Source organism: Diadema setosum, chromosome 21 (genome assembly GCF_964275005.1).
Source record: "Diadema setosum chromosome 21, eeDiaSeto1, whole genome shotgun sequence".
Taxonomy (NCBI): domain Eukaryota; kingdom Metazoa; phylum Echinodermata; class Echinoidea; order Diadematoida; family Diadematidae; genus Diadema; species Diadema setosum.
The window spans coordinates 7,420,557-7,439,287 of record NC_092705.1 but is presented as its reverse complement, the minus strand read 5'-3'; the positions used below and the strand labels follow the sequence as shown (position 1 = coordinate 7,439,287).

General features: G+C 36.5%; 1 protein-coding gene across 1 annotated transcript in view; it reads right to left on the bottom strand.

Annotated features, from left to right (window-relative positions):
• The window catches only part of LOC140244272 (filamin-A-like), a 64,430-nt gene that overhangs the window by 38,954 nt on the left and 6,745 nt on the right, over positions 1–18,731 (bottom strand). Inside the window, exons 2-4 of the mRNA XM_072323915.1 lie at positions 12,400–12,664; positions 10,616–10,895; positions 7,118–7,229 (exon numbers count right to left, since the gene is read on the bottom strand). Of these exons, the coding sequence (XP_072180016.1) occupies positions 7,118–7,229; positions 10,616–10,895; positions 12,400–12,664 (657 nt within the window). The remainder of the gene's footprint in view (positions 1–7,117; positions 7,230–10,615; positions 10,896–12,399; positions 12,665–18,731) is intronic.

Here is an 18,731-nt window from a genome sequence, read left to right as displayed (position 1 = left end):
ACACACAGGCCATTCAGCTGTTAATGAGATAGAAAGTGAGAGAAACATTGAGTAAACTTGCAATATTTGTTCGGTGCTAAGCACAGTGTACCTGGCATCACTTTTGGATTCTTTCACAAGGTGTGGTGGTCATTTCACTTGGAAAATTCATTTTTCAACAATAATCACAAAACATGTGTAGAAAATGACTGCCAGCCTCATCACTAATGTTGAATATTATCTGATGTGGTTTTCAACATCTGTAATGCCTGATAAAGCTTTAATACTAAAAAAAAAAAGAGAGCCATGTGATAAAAAATATAAAATCTCTTTATTCCAGAAAAATGGGTGACCTACTGGTGAGTCACCATGATTGCAAAGAAGGCCATTAGATATCAAAATACGTTTGAGAGAAAAAGAACAACAAAAAGAGAGGGAAATATAGTCAGACGGCAAGTCTTGTAGATTTTCACATTATAATGCAAGATCAGTAAGCATGTACACACGGCATTCCTCTTAGCCACATGTTGAGTAACATCCAAAATCAACTTTACTGTTCTTGTCCAACAGCATACTGAAACACATCATACTATAAATCCAATATGTTCAGTCTGCAATGATTTCAAATGCCATTTCTACAATCCTCTGTCTCTTTCTATTTATCTATCTACGATCCATCTGTCTATCTATTTATCCAGCAATCTATCTATCTATGAACCTATCTATTGATCAATCTATCAATCTATCTATCTACCTATCTATCTAGTTTTGTAATTCTAGATATCCATCTATCTATCTATCTATCTATCTATCTATCTATCTATCTATCTATCTAGTTTTGTAATTCTAGATATCCAAACCCTATTTCCATGCTCTGATAGCAAGAAAACCTCTTATCTTCTGGCAAGAAATTACAACCCCATTTATCGACTGACACTTTCAGTCACTCTGATGGATTTGAAGATGGCATTGATTTCAGTTACAGCTGTATAAGGATGAGATACAGTAAGTAGGATTAACCCCACTTTGTACAATGGCTTAGTATCACTTTAAATGTGTTTTTTGTCCAGAATAATGCCAGGAATTCAAGGGCCAACCATTATTTAACCCACGATAGTCTGAGAAAACATCCCCTTTTTCATTCAGTGCTCATCTAGCTTGGATAAGTACTTCAATTCCACTTGGTTGTATTAGCAACTTTTCCACATATGGTTCTAAAATTGACATAGATTCCTAACAGGATTCCCAGGTTTCTGTAGTCAAAGCCTTCAACACTCTGCAGAAAAACACAGCCCACAAGTACTAACATCAAAGAGAAATTAGTTAGTGGCCATGTTTTAAACCAACGTTATCCTGGCTTTTATATCTATATTTCCTCGCCTATAATATTTCATGGACCAGAGAATTTGATGAAGTTGGGAATTGTTCGAGCTTTGAATCATCAATTTATTCTACTATGAATAACAGGAATGATGATATTTCTGGGGATCAATTTGAAAATATAAGATAAAAATGATAATGCACATTTAGAGATCCCAAAATATTGTTGAAGATCAAATTTACAGCGTTACTAGGTAAGCCTGCAATCATATATTGTGATATCAACTCATTCCACACAAGATTTTGAAAATCTCCATAGATTTGGCACAAGAACCACTGAGTTCCCATAGCCAATAAGTTACACCAAACAGAGCTATGGAAAGCCAAAATCAACATTTGGAGCTCACTGGCTTCATCTGGCTTTTTTTCCCAGTCCTTTGAGTCTTGGCTACAGAAATACACATACGGGTAATGTCAGAGTTGGGACTACGCTCAACACTAACTTTTGGTCCATTCAGGCCACTAAAATCTTTGAATTTGACATTTTAGTGGCCTGAAAAAGAAATGAAGTGTCCTGATAGGAAATATAACATTCATACTGAATTTTAGCTGCCTGATTGGGCCACTGAAAGACAGCCTTTTTGAAAATTTGGTGGCCCAACATCAATTCTTATTAGACCTGGACCACAGCTTATGTTGAGCCCTGTGAGAAGTGTACAAAAATCAATATATTTTAGCACCACTCAATCTTGAATCATGCATACCAGAATTGCTACAGAAAAGGGTGAACGCCCACCCATGGTACTGCGGACTATTCAGTCACCTTGAACAGTGCCAGAATACAAAGGGACACCAATCTATAAATTTTCATCAACTTTTACAGAAAATCAGAACTGAGAAACAAAACAAACCGCACAGAACACAATAATACCCAAGCTGCATTCACCTTAACCCCAAGAGTATCCAGGGACATAGCACTGGCATTGTTAACATCACAGGACAAGGTCACTGTCAGCCAAGCAAATTTGTGTATTCTGAAGAGCCCATTTGATGGGAAGATAGCAATTTTCTGGTTCAACGTTTCACACCTACACACAATGGCAACAAAAACATCCACCGTTGATTATTACATTCCAAGAGAGAAGGCTAAAAAACACTGTACAAATAAGAGTATTCTTAAAAGTGTACAATTGTGTGCATAATAAATGCCCATTTTTCAACAGGCCCATTCACACAGCCACTAGTAGTCACGATTTGGATCACTCTCAAAAAACAATTTTTTTATGTAGGCCTATATCAATATAATAATCATGCCTATAAGTGAGATTCAAATCGCGATCCGCTCACCACTAAAAGTGTGACTTTCTGAAAAAGTTATGCTTTTTTCTGAATAGTCATGGTTATCAATTTTGCAATGCAAAGTGCATATGAATGTTGGGCGAAATAGTGACAGTTTTTTATATCTCATAATGCAAGCTGCCCAGGATATTTAGGTCAAAGTCAGGCCAAACTCTGGCCTGACTTTCTGAGACACAACCGACCACAGTTTGCTCTCGATTGAACCAGATTTTGAAGATTTGACATGCAATTATCCCTCATGATCTAGTGCAATTTATATTGCACTGTTTTAGCTGCCTGCATGCATATTGTGAACCAGAGCATAACAACTTAGCGTGATTAGAATCCCAATTCAAACCACGCCATTTGCACCAATGAGTGTGAATGAACCTACTTTATTTAGTTAGGACACACTTTGTTTTGGGGCAGGCCTAAGTAAACTGGCATCACTATGCTGAGTATTCTAATTATTTATATACTCCAAATCTAGTATGTCCTTATATTACACAGTTTGGTGATAGCACTTTTTACAGCTTCCTCACACAGGCTTACCTACTTAGAACACTAGCTGAATTACAGGTTTGTTCATTTTCTTAACCCACTGAGGACGAGTCCTGAGTAAAATCGGGCCAGTGTCAATGGGAAATGTGTGTTGTAGTAAAAGCAGCTCATCCTCAACAGGTTAATTCATTATGGCTAGTTTATGTTTTCTTTCCAGGGTACATTTAAGGGATGTCACGTTACTTTCTGTTTCCAATGTGCATTACCCCCGGTCCAAAATGATCTTAAAACACCTTAATAAGAGATGCATTTGCACCAAAATTACTTCAAAAAGACAAAATTTTATTAAAGTATTTTGAGTATTTTGACAAATGACAATTTTGGGGCGGACATATGTATCACTGCCCCGACATCTACAAAGATATAAAGATCAAATAATAAATGTTCATTCAATTTGTTTCAAGTGAATGGCCTGATATTGATGTGAAAAGATAATAACAGCCCTAAAAATCTATTGAACACTGTGTTTCATACCATTTCTAGACTTAGTGGTGAACATTATGTTACTTGGACTGACAAAACTGTTGCATATAATAGCCACCACCTAGAGCAGATTATTTTTAGAGTGACTTTTCTGAATGATGCAAAGTGCCTTGACAAGTCAGACCCCAGATGAGAATGCTAGTATGTTCTTGAAAATTTAAGTCAACAAAGTGATAGAATGATGAATGCACTGTGCGTAAGATGAAATGTGATCACATATTGTACGTAGACCACTCATATTTCAATAATTTATGATTATGCTCAACCAAAGAGAAATTCTCAGCTTGACTGGGCAAAAAAAAAAAAAAATGGAAGTTCATTGATCAGACACCAGTAATGAAAACAATAAAGACATTTAGAAATATTCCTTGTCAAGCAAAAATCTACCCCAGAGACTGATATAAATTTTTCCAATAGGTTTAGTACTTTATGAGAGAGATGGAACCCCTTGCAGAAATCATTTTTTTTTTTTTTTGTCTGCTGATGGGGTTTAACTGAATAGACCATGGCTGGCACCGTCATCAGGAGCAATTCACTAGGTATTTTCAATGATGCAACTCTGCAGCAGATTTGAATGAAATCTGGCAGGAAATGCGGCATATAGAACAAATAGAAAATATAATACTGTGATCTATAAGGGCTACAACACAGGGGGGCAGCATCACAAAAAAAAGTAAGCAAATAAATATTTTACAAGATAGAAACCAACCACAAGCGACCAACAATACACCTCCATGAAAAGTTTTTATTAACATTTATAAATATTCATATACCATAGTCAGGCTAGGTGACGCTTGACAATGTAAGAGAAAGAACAAAGAGGGCAGCAACACCAAATCCTACGGGTGCATGTCTTCTCCCTCTATGTCAAATATGAAGAAACATGCATTCAAGGTTTGAAGCTTGTGGAGTACGCACAAACAGGACATCCAAGTTGCACCTTAGGAACACTGAGGGCGCTATAACAAAAACAACAGGCTGCAAGATATTTCAATGATAGATCTCTACAAAAAAAAAAAAACTAAAATGTAGGCAGAGGTAGAAATGTGTCATTGTGCAATGGCACTTACTTGATCTTAAGTATTGTCCAGAAACTTTGATATCACTGGATTCAAACCATCTCTCTCCCTATCCCTCTCTTTTTCCTCTCTCCTGTTCTCTCTCTTCCTCTTTTTCTTCCTCTATTTGTCTTTCTCTTTCTCTCTCTCTCTCTCTCTATCTTTTTTTTTTTTTTTTGTTGATTAATGACAAAAGGTTTGTCCTTCATTCATTCATTTGAATAAATATGCGGCACCAGCTGCTATGTATGGGATATAATCCAGCACTGCTCAGGTGCAAGTTGTGTAGTCTAGTGGATATGATGCCTGTCTAGTAATCAGGAGATCCCTGCTTCGAGTCCACCTGGAATATGTATGCCCATTATTTTTTTTTATCACAGCTGCTACTACTAAGACACTGATCAATTCAGTGCTTATTTGCATCGATGAAGGGAAATTATATACTAATGTATTTTTTTAATATATTTCTCTCTTTTTTTTATCAGTTGTGATAAAAACAACTTGAAGCAAGAATTCATTAATCTGAACACTTGTGACTCTTGTTCTTTACTCCACTTTCTTTTTCAATCATTCTTTCAAGATATAAAACAATTAAATTACACATATGCACACCGAGCTGGTTGCACACTAATAGACATCTGGGAAGCACACATATGGTATTAAAGTGTGTCCATATGCTATCAATCCACTGTGTATTCAGGATGGGTCATGGTGATATACCAAGCCATAGATTTTATTGTATTGACACAGTGATGTATAGCTATATGGGCCACAGGTTATTGTCACTGTGGTGTATTCAAAGATATTTACAGAGGCTCATCCCAGCTTGTTTTCTTTGCAATTACATCCACAGGTTGGGAATATACCACCTGCACACAAGATTTAGGCCAACAATATGGTGAGCACATCATATGGTTCCCAGTATTGTGTGAAAACGTATTTGAGTACTCTTTTGAACACAGGTGGCACTACAGCCAGTACAGCTAGAGAGTGCCCTCTATGTTCACTGTTGACACAGGTATGTAATTTCCTATGCATATGCAGGGCTGCACACTAGCCCATTTTTCTACTGGTCTGACCTGTCTGTCGGACCAGTAGGTTCTAAGCTTTCCAGTTTTTATTGGTCCATTCCTGAAAAAGATATTAGTCCGACAGTGATTTTTACTGGTTATAGGGACTGTCGGACCAGTGCCAGTGTGCAGCATTGCATAGGCCTATGTGAGTTGGCCAAGTTAGGATTATTTTTTTAATATATTTTAAAGGATCATACTTCTTGCATCTCTTCAGACACTGTGGAGGAAAATATCTCCCACATATACATGGAGCACAATCAAGGAAAGTCCTTTCCTTTGAGAATTTACAGTGATGTGATATAACATCACACGTGTGGACCCAAGCAATCAATTGTATTGTTAGATGCGTAGGCCTACACATGTTCCTGTCTCATGTCCAGATTGCTTTTACAAGTTGATAGTATGGAGTGCTGTAAAGTGCCAGTACATCACACCAATGCTCAAATGATCAGAATTATCTTTAATATCTTTGTTCAAATTCCATGGATCATACTTTGACTTTTGTCATTGTTTCTGTTTGTAATACTTCATTAACAGAGGACACTTCTCTCAGAGGGGTAATCTGCAAACACCTCTAGAATCACACTGGTGCATAAATGTTAAACTGGATGCAAGGAATTCTAGTGCAGGGGTGATGAGATCTAGTTCTGTGCAAACTTCAAAAGCATGGTGGCATACCAAAACTTCCATTTCATGAGGGTTTGTCAATGAACAAATGTCAAGGTTGAGTTTATACAGAGTACAGCAAGTCTCATAACAAAGTATAAAGGGAAACAGGGCATCTTTTCATCAAGTTTTCATTAGCACTTTTCATAGTCATGGTCATTTGAGAAAAGTTCCAGAATAAAGCAATTTTATTAAATTTGTGCACCTGGATGAACCTGTCAGCATTGCTTAATCTGACAGGGCTATTAGACTTTATCTTCACGCTGACTGTGTAACTTGCCAGCTGGCAATGTAATGTACACCATCTCTACTCCTTTCATTCTCTCTACAGCTGGGTAAAAATCATCTTTGATGCTTTAAGCAGATATTTTATACTCACCTGAGTAGAGAGATTTAATATAGGTCTATACAATGATGTCTTTCCGCAAGACTACATAGTTATGTTATGTTCATCACTCAGACCTGCAAGAAATCTGTCATCGGGCACGTGCAGGAGATACCAGACTGCAATCATCTTTTCTCAAATGAAATAGCTAAAAGTTTGGAAAGATAGAAATCCATTTCACATCAAGACAAAAATTTTGCTGTTTTCTGGTAACTGAACAATGGTAGCAATTATTCTCACAAACTTTCTCTTACCCTTTTGGCAGTTGTTGGTTTTATCCTCACGGTCCATGTCCTTCCAGTCAGGGCAGTCACCTCCGACAGCATTGACCAATCCGCAGAGCACAATTCCATCATTCCAATCACTCTGAAAGCAGGGGTCAAGGGTCAAATATTTAAGGGAAGTATCACCATCAATGCTCACTGACAATGTAGTGATACTTGGTCATGTTTTACTAGTGGTAAACTGCAATGTCTTGGTTCTTGACATTTAGTTGGGGAAGAGAAGAGCTTGATATCAAGTAAAAATGAGCAGATTTCTAACTGATCTAATATTATTAGTGGAAAAGTGAGCAAAGAAAATGGGATTCCATCGGGATACGAACCCGAGACCGCCGGATTGCTAGACCGGTGCTCTACCGACTGAGCTATAGAAAGCCCTAGTACAGTGTTCGTCCCAGAAACCCTTAATTCTCAATGCTCTGGTGGTCAGAAGCTATAGCAGTGTGTTTGTGTGTGACACACACGCACACACTTGAACCTGGCATAAACCCGAAGGATAATTCAACTTGGGGATAAATGCGAGGGATCACCGAAGTGATGCAGCTTTTTTTGAGTTTGTAACAAATAAAGACAGAATAAACTGACCAGAAAGAATATAAATTATTAGTGGAAAAGTGAGCAAAGAAAATGGGATTCCATCGGGATACGAACCCGAGACCCCGATGGAATCCCATTTTCTTTGCTCACTTTTCCACTAATAATTTATATTCTTTCTGGTCAGTTTATTCTGTCTTTATTTGATCTAATATTAGACAGAAAGAAGCTATAAAATGCCTGATGATTTTCCCATCATCAAATGAAGAGCTAAGGAGCATGAACATGTGCACCTATCTGATGTAAATAGCAATTCCAGTAAATTACACAATCTACCTAGCAAAATTATTCTGCATCCCATGACATAAGTTCCTTGACTGTTATTTTGCCTGAATTTGTAAACTGAGTCTTCTGATATATTTGTGTCAGGCAAAATTATTGACAAATGCATAAGTAACAATAATAAACAGTCGAAGTCTTAAGCTACCTCACATAAACAATTAGCAAGATAGGCATAAAGATTGTTATTGCTACTTTTAAAAGAAAAGGTAAGAAAAAAATCATCCTGTTATCAAACCTATTGTGGGAAAGAGCATTCAATCATGATAGAAATTGTCTTGAATGACTGCACTATCACATGTGCATGAATATTTAAGGAAAATCATACAAATGTTAGCAAGGAATCACAGTCATTTGAATGCAAATAAATTGCAACATGCTATTCTGTGGGCTCCACACAAGAAGAACTGTCTCATTTTGTGACTGTGCAATTAAACACAACCCTCAAATGTACCGACTATAAAATCTGCTTTACTTTGGGCTTTATCATTAGAAACAATTCACCATCTTGGACATGGTATCGTTAATAGCACTTTGTGTGTGTAGGCATCATGACAAACCACATAAATTTCACCAAGTTCAGGTAAGATCATGGTTCTTAAAGTATATAGTTTAGTAAACAAAACCAAGAAGTAGTTCTACGAGAGCTACAATAACAGTCATATAACCATGTTCAATGTTCATAGGTGTCATATGTCAGGTGACTTGGTGACATAATATATATGACTGATCTGTTGCTCCTTATTAAAGGAAACCAAAACCCAAAGAGAAACGTCAATTGAGTGAAAGCAGCTACGTTAGTAGAACACATCAGATAAAGTTCGAGGAAAATCGGACAGTCGATGCAAAAGTTATGAATTTTTAAAGTTTTGGTGTAGGAGACTACTTAAGCCGATGGCATTATGTGTGGACAACAATATAAAGAAAATATAAAGAAAATTCAACATGCTTTCACTTTTCTCGTGTAATGGAAGAGCGCTTCACCAACTGCTTTCAGAAAGCAGGGGGAATAATTACTACCCTTAAAGGACAAGTTCACCTTCATAGACATGTGGGTTGAGTGAATGCAGCAATATTAGTAGAGCACATCACTGAGAGTTTGAGGAAAATCGGACAATCCGTTCAAAAGTTATGAATTTTTTAAGTTTCTGCTCAGTCACAGCTGGATGAGAAGACTACTATAGCTCATGATGTCACATGAGTACAACGATATAAAGAAAGTATAAAGAAAAACATATTTTCACTTTTCTTACATAACAAAAGAACACACGACTTTTCTCTTTCAGAAGGCAAGGGGAATAATATTTCCTTTAACATATATCAGTAACGAGTTGAAGAAATGTGCAGTCTATTCAAAAAACAAAGTTTCGTGAAATTCTCTTTTTGTTTTCCTTATACCGTTGTACGCATGTGACATCATACATTGTAGTAGTCTCCTCATTAAGCAGTGATTGCGCAGATGCTTTAAAAAATTCATAACTTCTGAACGGATTGTCGGATTTCCCCCAAACTTTCACTGATGTGTTCTACTAATATTGTTGCATTCACTCAACCCATAAATGAAGGTGGACTTGTCCTTTAACATATACATGTACAGTCAAACCTGCCTTAGTGGCCACCTGTCTATAGCGACCACCTGTCTATAGCGGCCACTGAAAAATGCCCCCGAGAGAAAAGCCCTGTTATAGACCCTGTGTATAGCGGCCACCTGTCTAACGCGGCCAGCGGCCACAAATTTTGTTTCCCGCGGTAGATTTTAACATGTCTATAGCGGCCAAAAACCCAATGGAGCCGTAGCCGAGCAGATAATTCAGCGTGTTTTCTGCTTTGTAGCCGTGCTGGCAACGTTCAGTGATCGCCACCGCTGCATTCATTCCTCATTTAGTCATAATAATGCACTGGTGTAAAGCTTTCTTCACGACAAAACACATACTACTGTGCAACAATTTCATATACACCGGCATGGTTATTAAATGCACATGATGAACACGGTGTGTGCATACGTACACACATACATGTACATTGATGTACGGATACAACGCTAATACATGTACATGTATGCAATGCACACAAAGTTGGATACCTGTCTATAGCGGGCACCTTTCTATAACGGCCACTATTTCCATTTCCCTTGGGTGGCTGCTATAGACAGGTTTGACTGTATGTCAATATCAAGTTGATGGAATGTGTAATTTTCATGAAAAATGAATTTTTGTGGAATTCTCTTTATATTTTCTTCATATTGTTGTCCACACATGACATCATGAACTCTAGTAGTCTCCTCATGCAGTCACTACAATGCCAAAACTCGAAAAATTAATAACTTTTGCATCAATTGTCTGATTTTCCTCAAACTTTCACTGATGCGTTCTATTTATGTTGCTGCTTTCACTCATATCAATCCACATTGCTCTTGGGGTTTTGGTTTCCTTTAATGTACACCTGTATTCCTCTTTTTCACTCACAGTACTTTCTTCTAGAAAAGTGTGGGTGCCCCATATACTGTACCTTTATTTCACTTTTCTATGTGATTGACAAGAATGATGTGATAAGAAGGGACATGGATCGGTAGTCTTACAAACACACACTCAGATGTACCTGGAAGTTCTGCACGTCCTCTTCCGGAACATTCTTTCTGACCCAGTTGAGTGTGGCATACCATCCAGGCCCCTCATGTCTCAGGAAGTATGAGATGTACGTCATTCCGCTAAGTTCATCAATGTGCTTGTTGCTGAGATCTTCTGGGGAGAGAACGTTGGGGATGCCAAGCTTCTCGTTGGCAACGTTCATCGCCTCCCGGCAGTTCTCCAGTTTGTCGGACCTATTCATTTCTTTCCAGTGTGCCATGAGGGTGGGGTCACAGTAGTTAATTAAGGCACTGTCAGGGGGAACAATAAATACATGTTACAGATAGCATTTCATGTGTATCTAAGCTAAGGGTTTTCCATTTTTTTTTTCATACAGATATACAAACATGAAACAGATATGAAATGACTGAAATTATATGAAAATACAATTCACTGCTTTCAACTGAAGATGTGAACGTTGAACTGAGAAATGTAAACATCAAAGAATACATGTGGATGCAATGTCACATGCTGAAGGTAGAATCCTATTCTATTTTGCATTTTGGCAAATATGACACTGTGCATAAAATCAATTCAGGTAAGTGACATATTTGTGATAGAATATGAAAATTGAAATGACAAACAGTAGTGACTTCAAGTGTATTTAAAAGCATGTACAACACTTTCTTCAACACAATACCATACCAAAATCAGGACATTTGGCCACAGAATCTTTCTAAAATCAAATGCTCAACTAACAATACCTTAGCTATCAATACGTGGACCTGAGAATAGCACAGTTATATCACCATTCTCTAATTCATATTTTTAATGGGGAAAAATGATCACAAAATATCCTCCTTTGCCATGTTCCTGTCAAACATATAAACTGTGCAATTTTTGGTCTTCAATTTGTTTCCCAAGCCTGGATTGTTTTACTGCGTGCACGTCACGAGTTTGACACCCATGAATCATACAGCCCACGAGTCATAAGGCCGATAAGTCATACAGCCTACGAGTTATACAGCCAACGAGACATACAGCCCATGAGTTTGACAGTAAGCAAACAAGGCCCACCTGACCAACACATTAAGGCCCATGTTGTAATGTCAAACTCGTGGGCTGTTTTTACCTAGTGTCAAGCTCATGGGCCTTGTTTGCCTAGTGTAAAACTCATGGGCTGTATGACTTGTGGACTGTATGACTCATGAACCTTTTTTCGATGTCGAACTAGTGAGCTGTATGACTCATGATAATGTGCACGCATATACTTGTGTATCTATATCCCATATTTCCACTCAGTTCTTATTCTTTGGATTCTTTTTTTTTCACTTTTTCTTTTTCTTTTTCTTCTCTTTTATTTCTTTTTCCCTTTGTACCATGATATTTTAGCTTTCATAAGTTTCGTCATTATTACTTTGTGTCCTATCTCCATTGATTGCATAGTAAATTTACAACGGTATTTTTTCATGGAACCTGCGTTTACAAGCTTTGCTTTTGCAGTTCCATCATATTTCACAAGTTATAGAGAATTGTCTTATGTACATTATGTATGCTGACACACTTTCTGTTCATGACCCGACATATAAATATTGTGTATTTTGCTTGGTTTGTATTCTTTCTTTCTTTTTTTTGATGTATTTTGATGTCAAGTGAAATATGAAAATAAACGTGCTGGAACTGTTCACTGTGTCTCGAGTGCAAGACCAGTGCAGTTTCAGTTATTCAATTCAATTCAATTCAATGATGTCGGTCTCATGGGATGACCCTGTTTTGCCAAATGAGGAGTCAGTTAAAAATCCTCATGTGACCTACCTCAGTAAAAGGCCGTCATTCCAGTCACTTGAGAAGTTCTTGACAGGTCCTGCTTCTTCCGGCAAGACACCATTTACCCAGGCCAGCATCATCTTTTTGGGCGGTGGTCTGGTATTCCCACTTTTCCTGGTCAGGGATGCATTCCCGTCAAAGCTTCCCTGGGTGCCACCTCCTCCTCCTCCTCCACTGAGTTGGAACTTCTGGATGATCCTCCAAAGTAGTCCCAGGATGAGTTTCAGGTTCCCTTCCACTATGTCCTCATTTCCTGGTTATGCAAAGGTCAAAGGTCAAAGACTGAGTGCTTCCTGTGCTGGAGAGCTACCTGCTCATGAGGAAGGCTGTGATCTAACTTTTGAAAGGTATGGAAACTTATTAAAGGTCCAGTTTACCTTTGGGAGCAGTGATTTCAAAAATTTTCAAGATATCATATTTGATGCATATGTGTAGGTCTGTTGTATCATAAAACATCCTACCATATGAAATATTTGCAATAAAACCGAAAATATAAGGAGATATCAGGGTTTTTCTCAATAAACCGTAACTGTATACGGTTTAGTCTGGAAAAATTTTTATTATAACTATTGTTCACATTTTGTGTATTTAACAACACTTAACATCGATTATACGGATTCAAATTTTGACAGTGGTTGTTTCTATCCCTAACTCACATTTTAGAACTATTTTATAGCACTAATGCTTTCATCTGCAAATGGTAAATTATGCCTTTAAAACAGGTGGCAAAAGGCAACGTGATGAAACTTGCCAAGGTTCCTTCATGTCCTAACGATCACAGGCAACTTCTGAAAAACCCAGAGGGGCTCTTTCCTTATGATGAAATGCAACATGTACTTACTTGGTAACATTTGCCTTCTCAAGCTAAACAAGTTTCTCAGATTATTTTAAAGGTATGATTTACGATTTGCAGATGAAACAAAAACTCAGCATTAGTGCTTTAAAATAGTTCTAAAATGTGAGCTATGGATAGAAATAACCACTGTAAAAATTTAAATTGGTAAAATCAATGTTAAGTATTGTTAAATATACCAAATGTGAACAATAGTTATAATAAAAATGTTTTCAGACTAAACTGCCTACTACGGTTTATTGAGAAAAAATACAGATATCCCCTTATATTTTAGGCTTTATTGCAAAAATTTTATATGATAGGATGTTTTGTGGTGCAACAAACCTGCACATATGCATTAAATGTCATATCTTGATTTTTTTTTTAAATCACTGTTCCCAAAGGTAAGCAGGACCTTTTTAAAACTCATGGCCTTCAGTCCTGAACAAGACACCTAGGGGGGAAACAATCTACACTCTCACCTTCCCATCCTGATTTCTGCAGGAAGGCAAGTTTCAACAAATAAGGCATCTTGGCAACTTCTCTTTGATTGCCTGCTCCCATTAAGAAGGTGCCTATGCAAATTTCAACAAATTGCCTTATTGCCACATGGATCAGACTTAGTTCTGTAGAAAGGTCATCTAATGGGAGCCCTTTCAATAGCACCACATTTGGGTAAAATGGAAAAAAAAAAAATATCCTTGAGTATAGGCTAAAGCCATCTACTGTCATCTGCTGGGAGTCACTTCTTAAATTCTGTTGGTCACAACTAGTTGTTGTTGTTGCTGCTGCTGTTGTTGCTGTTCACATGAAAGCAAATAGTTGAAACTGTGACCCGTCATATGAACTGGTAGAAGTGGTGAAAATTATCTCTCAACTGAAATGTCTTTTTTTTTTCAGTAATGAGGTCAAAGGTGATATTTTGAACATTAAACATTCTTTCATGTGGTGTCAGAAAAAAAGGTCTACTGTCTACTGCACATGCCACACATTGCTTTTTCACGTTTGCTCCATATTCAATGATTTTTTTTTTTACATTTACATTAGCCAGACACCTGTTTCTATTTCCTGATTGATATTAAATCAACATCCCTCTCGCTCTGAGTTTGTATCTCATGCAGTTGTGCTGAACATGGGGCCCGTTTCATAAAACTTGTCATCAGTGACAAATTGTCATAGATGTGACAAGCTACTGAAATCCTTGCATCTGATTGGCTGAGAGCAAATTTGTCATAGAAATTTAGCAGTTGTCACTGATGACAAGTTTTATGAAACGGGCCCCTGAAAGGCAAAATAGTGAAAACAACATTTCTACTGCTATGTGGTTTATACAGTCTGCTTTGAATTGTGGGTCCCTGTACAATATGAATTCATGTCCATGAATAAAATCATTTAACATTTGTGCTCTCACAATATCACAACTATCATGTCTTTTCATATTTAAAATCATGATCTGATTTCATATGTGATGATTATAACTGAACAACAAGCAATGTATACTGGATATATATTTTTCTTTTTGAAGCATGATCAATATGACCATAGCTAAGACTGCACCAGAATAATGGCCTAGAAATCTGGACCTAAAATACAGTTCAAATCATAACATGAAAACAAGTATGACTGATCGATCATATACAGCATACATGCCATGGTTTATGATTAACTGGAGCACAGGTGGTGAAAACATATGTGACCCTGCACCTCAAAACAAACAAAAAGTCGCCAGACATGAATATATAGTTAAGACCATATTCTGAAAAAGCAGACCTTAAGCTTTAAAATGATGTATAACTCAAATCAAATGGACTCTCCTAACCTATCTAAATATTGGAAAGAAAGCACAAACTCAGGAAAAGTGTGAACTGAGAAAAGAGGCTCTGAAGTACAGTGTCTATTCAAGCGCTTCATCTTTACCAAACCGTGCTGGCTGTGCGATGAATGGGACAAAAAAACAGGAAGTAAACCACCAGAGTAACAAAAATGAAGGGATTATCAGATTAAACTGAAATTAAGCATGCCTCATTAACATATTCTGCCCATAATTAATGCAACTTCCAAAGCAGTAGCAATATCCTTTCAAAGGTTATTAGAGTTGAAAGTGTAGAGTGTGGATAAGGTTTTTCAGAAATGAAAAAGGGATTCTAAAGACACACCTAATCACATTATTCTACCAAAAATGTTCGAGATAAACTGCTAAAAAAACACACTTTCCTGCCCGTTTTATGATACCAAATTTTAGTATAATGTAAAAGAAGACCCGCTCTTTCAGAAAATATGAAAAAGTCAAGTTCGGCTAGGTTGACCCATTTCACTTATTTTCAGTCCTCACGCAAAATCAGTGTGTGCGACTTTTTGTTCGTTTTGAGGTGCACGGTCACATATCTTGTCTAGGGGTGTAGCTTAGATGTTCTAAATTTGTAATAGTCTGCCAGGGTTATCAAATGAATTGGGTTCTATTCAGAGTGTATAAAAGTAGTACAAATTATATTACCTTATTCCTACTATGTTTGAAATATCCCTTTTAAGCCTAGATAATATCCTTGGATTTCTCATAGAATTGCACTTATAAGCTGCAGTGAGAATATTTTGCTCTTGAAGGTCATATATTAGGGGTTTTAATCTATTTCAACATGTTCACAAGTGCTTTGAGGGTGAAGATGAAGATATAAAATACGGACAGCTTTTGTTATGGAAATGTTCAAACTATCATAGGACTTAACAGCTATTGCTATGCAAAATATCTGTATACATTTTGCTTGGTGTAGATTCTGCCCAAATGCAGTAAGAAAAACAATATACAAATTCAAAAAAGAATAGAGAATCATAATACATGTATTGAGAATAACAAGCTTGACCTGCTATAGTAATCCAAACTTATGATTTTTTAGTTGAATCAAAAAGAAAAATTACATTAAATATCTGTTGAGTCTCATCAGCAACCTACATTGTATCTGGTATCTTTACAGACTTTTCTCTATCAATGTTACATGTAATACTTCATGTTTTCACTTTTCTTTTCAGATAAGTGAAATAAACTCACCAATTTACAATATACCTTTCACAAGAAAAAAAAAAAAGAGGTTCACTCATGTTAAAAAGGCTCTTCTTTGCCAACAAAACACTATATAGGTGATACAAACAGTGCATTAGCATTTGCTTATTGTATATCCTATGTAGGCAAGTTCGAATAGAATCTTACAGGATAGCTAGATGAGTAATGTAATCAGCAAAAATAAAAACAAAGAAGTTTTAGGAATTTTCAAATAGATCATGTTGGCAGTATATCAGGGACTAGAAAAGCCTGTGTTTGAAACAGTACTCCAGTGGTTTCAAGCAGCTTAGACTCTGGGTTATCTTCAAAGGGCATTAAAGGGATGGTATATGTTGGAGATGAGGATTGGGCTTATTTAACTTTTTGCAAGATACCAAGAAACCACTCATGAAATAGTACAGAGCATACCATTCTATGAGGAATTTAAAGTTTATTTGATGAAAATCGGTTTTGGAATGGCCGAGACATCCAAAAACAAAGTAAAACAAAGTGATCATAATAAAAGGTGGGTCCGATATTTTATTTGAATCGCTCTATTTTGGATATCTCAGCCATTTCAAAACCAATTTTCATCAAATAAATGTTGAATTCCTTGTTCTTTCATATTTCATTATAAGAGGTTTGATTATTTTCTCACCAAAAAGAGTAATGTAAAAACCTGAAGTTAGGTCTCAACCAAAACTGTACGATCCCTTTAATCTCCTGTTTTGTGCGTTTGGGTTTGTGTTACTGTTGTTGTTTGTTAGTTTGTTTTATAATGGGGCTGAATATTTAGGTAGGACCTAAAGAATGTAGCTCAACTATCGACTGAAAATTTGATGTAATTCACTTCTATAAAGACTCCATAACCTCAAAACGAGGTTGAGAATTTCATTTGCCAAGGGAGTGAAAAATGCCATTCATATAAAGTTAATCATGACTGTATTTGCTTTAGAATGAAGTGCAATAAGTGCTATTACACAAACTGAAAGTCATCTTCCTGACAATGGGTGTACCCTATAAATACTGATTCTAAAATCATGATAAAATGTGGACTTTGACACCTAATTACTATGAAAAGTGTTGCCACTCCTACTCTCAAGTTGACAAATTAGAGAAATACTGTCATCATATCCAAAGCACTTGACCCCACACCGCAGACAGAATATCAGATATCAAGCAAGCCAAATTTGACTGTGGCAAAAGTCTACATCCAAACATCAAAGATCACAGGTATTAGCAGAAGTGAACCGTGTATGCAAATTATTTATTCTGCTATTTGTATGAAAACCAGCATTTTTTCCATTCATCTTTTGCGAATGACAACTACGTTTTAGGTAATACTTCTGTGCGTGTGGGGTGTGTGTGTATGTGTGTGTGTGTGTGTGTGCATTGGTTGTTATGCATACTACTGAGTGTTTCATTAAAAGATTAAAAAGGGATTTTAGTTTATTTTTAAACAAAGATTACAAATTATACCTGCAATGCTAACACTGATTTGGTCCACTTTACAACTTATCATAAATGACTGTGAAACTAAATGCTTACAAACAGCAGAAAATATAAATATCAGAAATCTGTCTCTTTATCACCGCTGAGTCACAAATGTCAATGATCATTTGACCATGTCAGAGTAAACATTTTACATGTTTCATTTATGTAAAAACAAAATCATTACTGAGTACTTTTTTCAAATACAGCTCAAATTATTTTTTCCTATTTTTAATTTTCACCTCCAGGTTTTGGATCCTTTTTTTATTATTATTATTATTTCTTTATCTCTCTTGTACAACATATTGTGAGGAATATTTGACTCTGATATCTTTTATGGGAACTGATAAATATTTATAGCATAAGTATGAACTCATGGTGACAAGTATGTTACTGGCGATAGGACATTAATTTGTCCTCTTTAGTATAAAGACATTGTGATGTCAACTGATTAAATCTCATAGCAGAGTCCATAAGTCAGTTGCAAAGAGGTAAGATCATTTAGAATAAGTTAGTGCCAACACATTCAAATTACTCTACTTTCACAATTTTTTTTTTTGCTCTTTCCCAGGGCAACTACTCGTCACTTTAAGACAGATGGGTGCTTATCATTTGAGGGTTATGACATTTTGATCATAAAGTGAATGTTTATATTTATCTCTTTGTCAATATTATGAGTTGCTGATATAAGGGGTGTGCTACTTTCAAGAAAGTCATAAAAATTTAATGGAAGCTCAGTCCGATCAGCTCCTCAGTAATGCCTCTAGGCTCTCTTATTTTTTTCCCCATTCTATGATTTCTTTATTTGCTAGCATAACACAGTCGCAGTTCAAACATTGCCATCACACCGGAATTTCAATGGACTTGTTTGATAAGACTTGATATCAGAAGATACATCAACTAAAACTGTCACATAGCACCACAGGAGTGTTAGTTTAATACTATGCCAGACAAGTAGAGCTG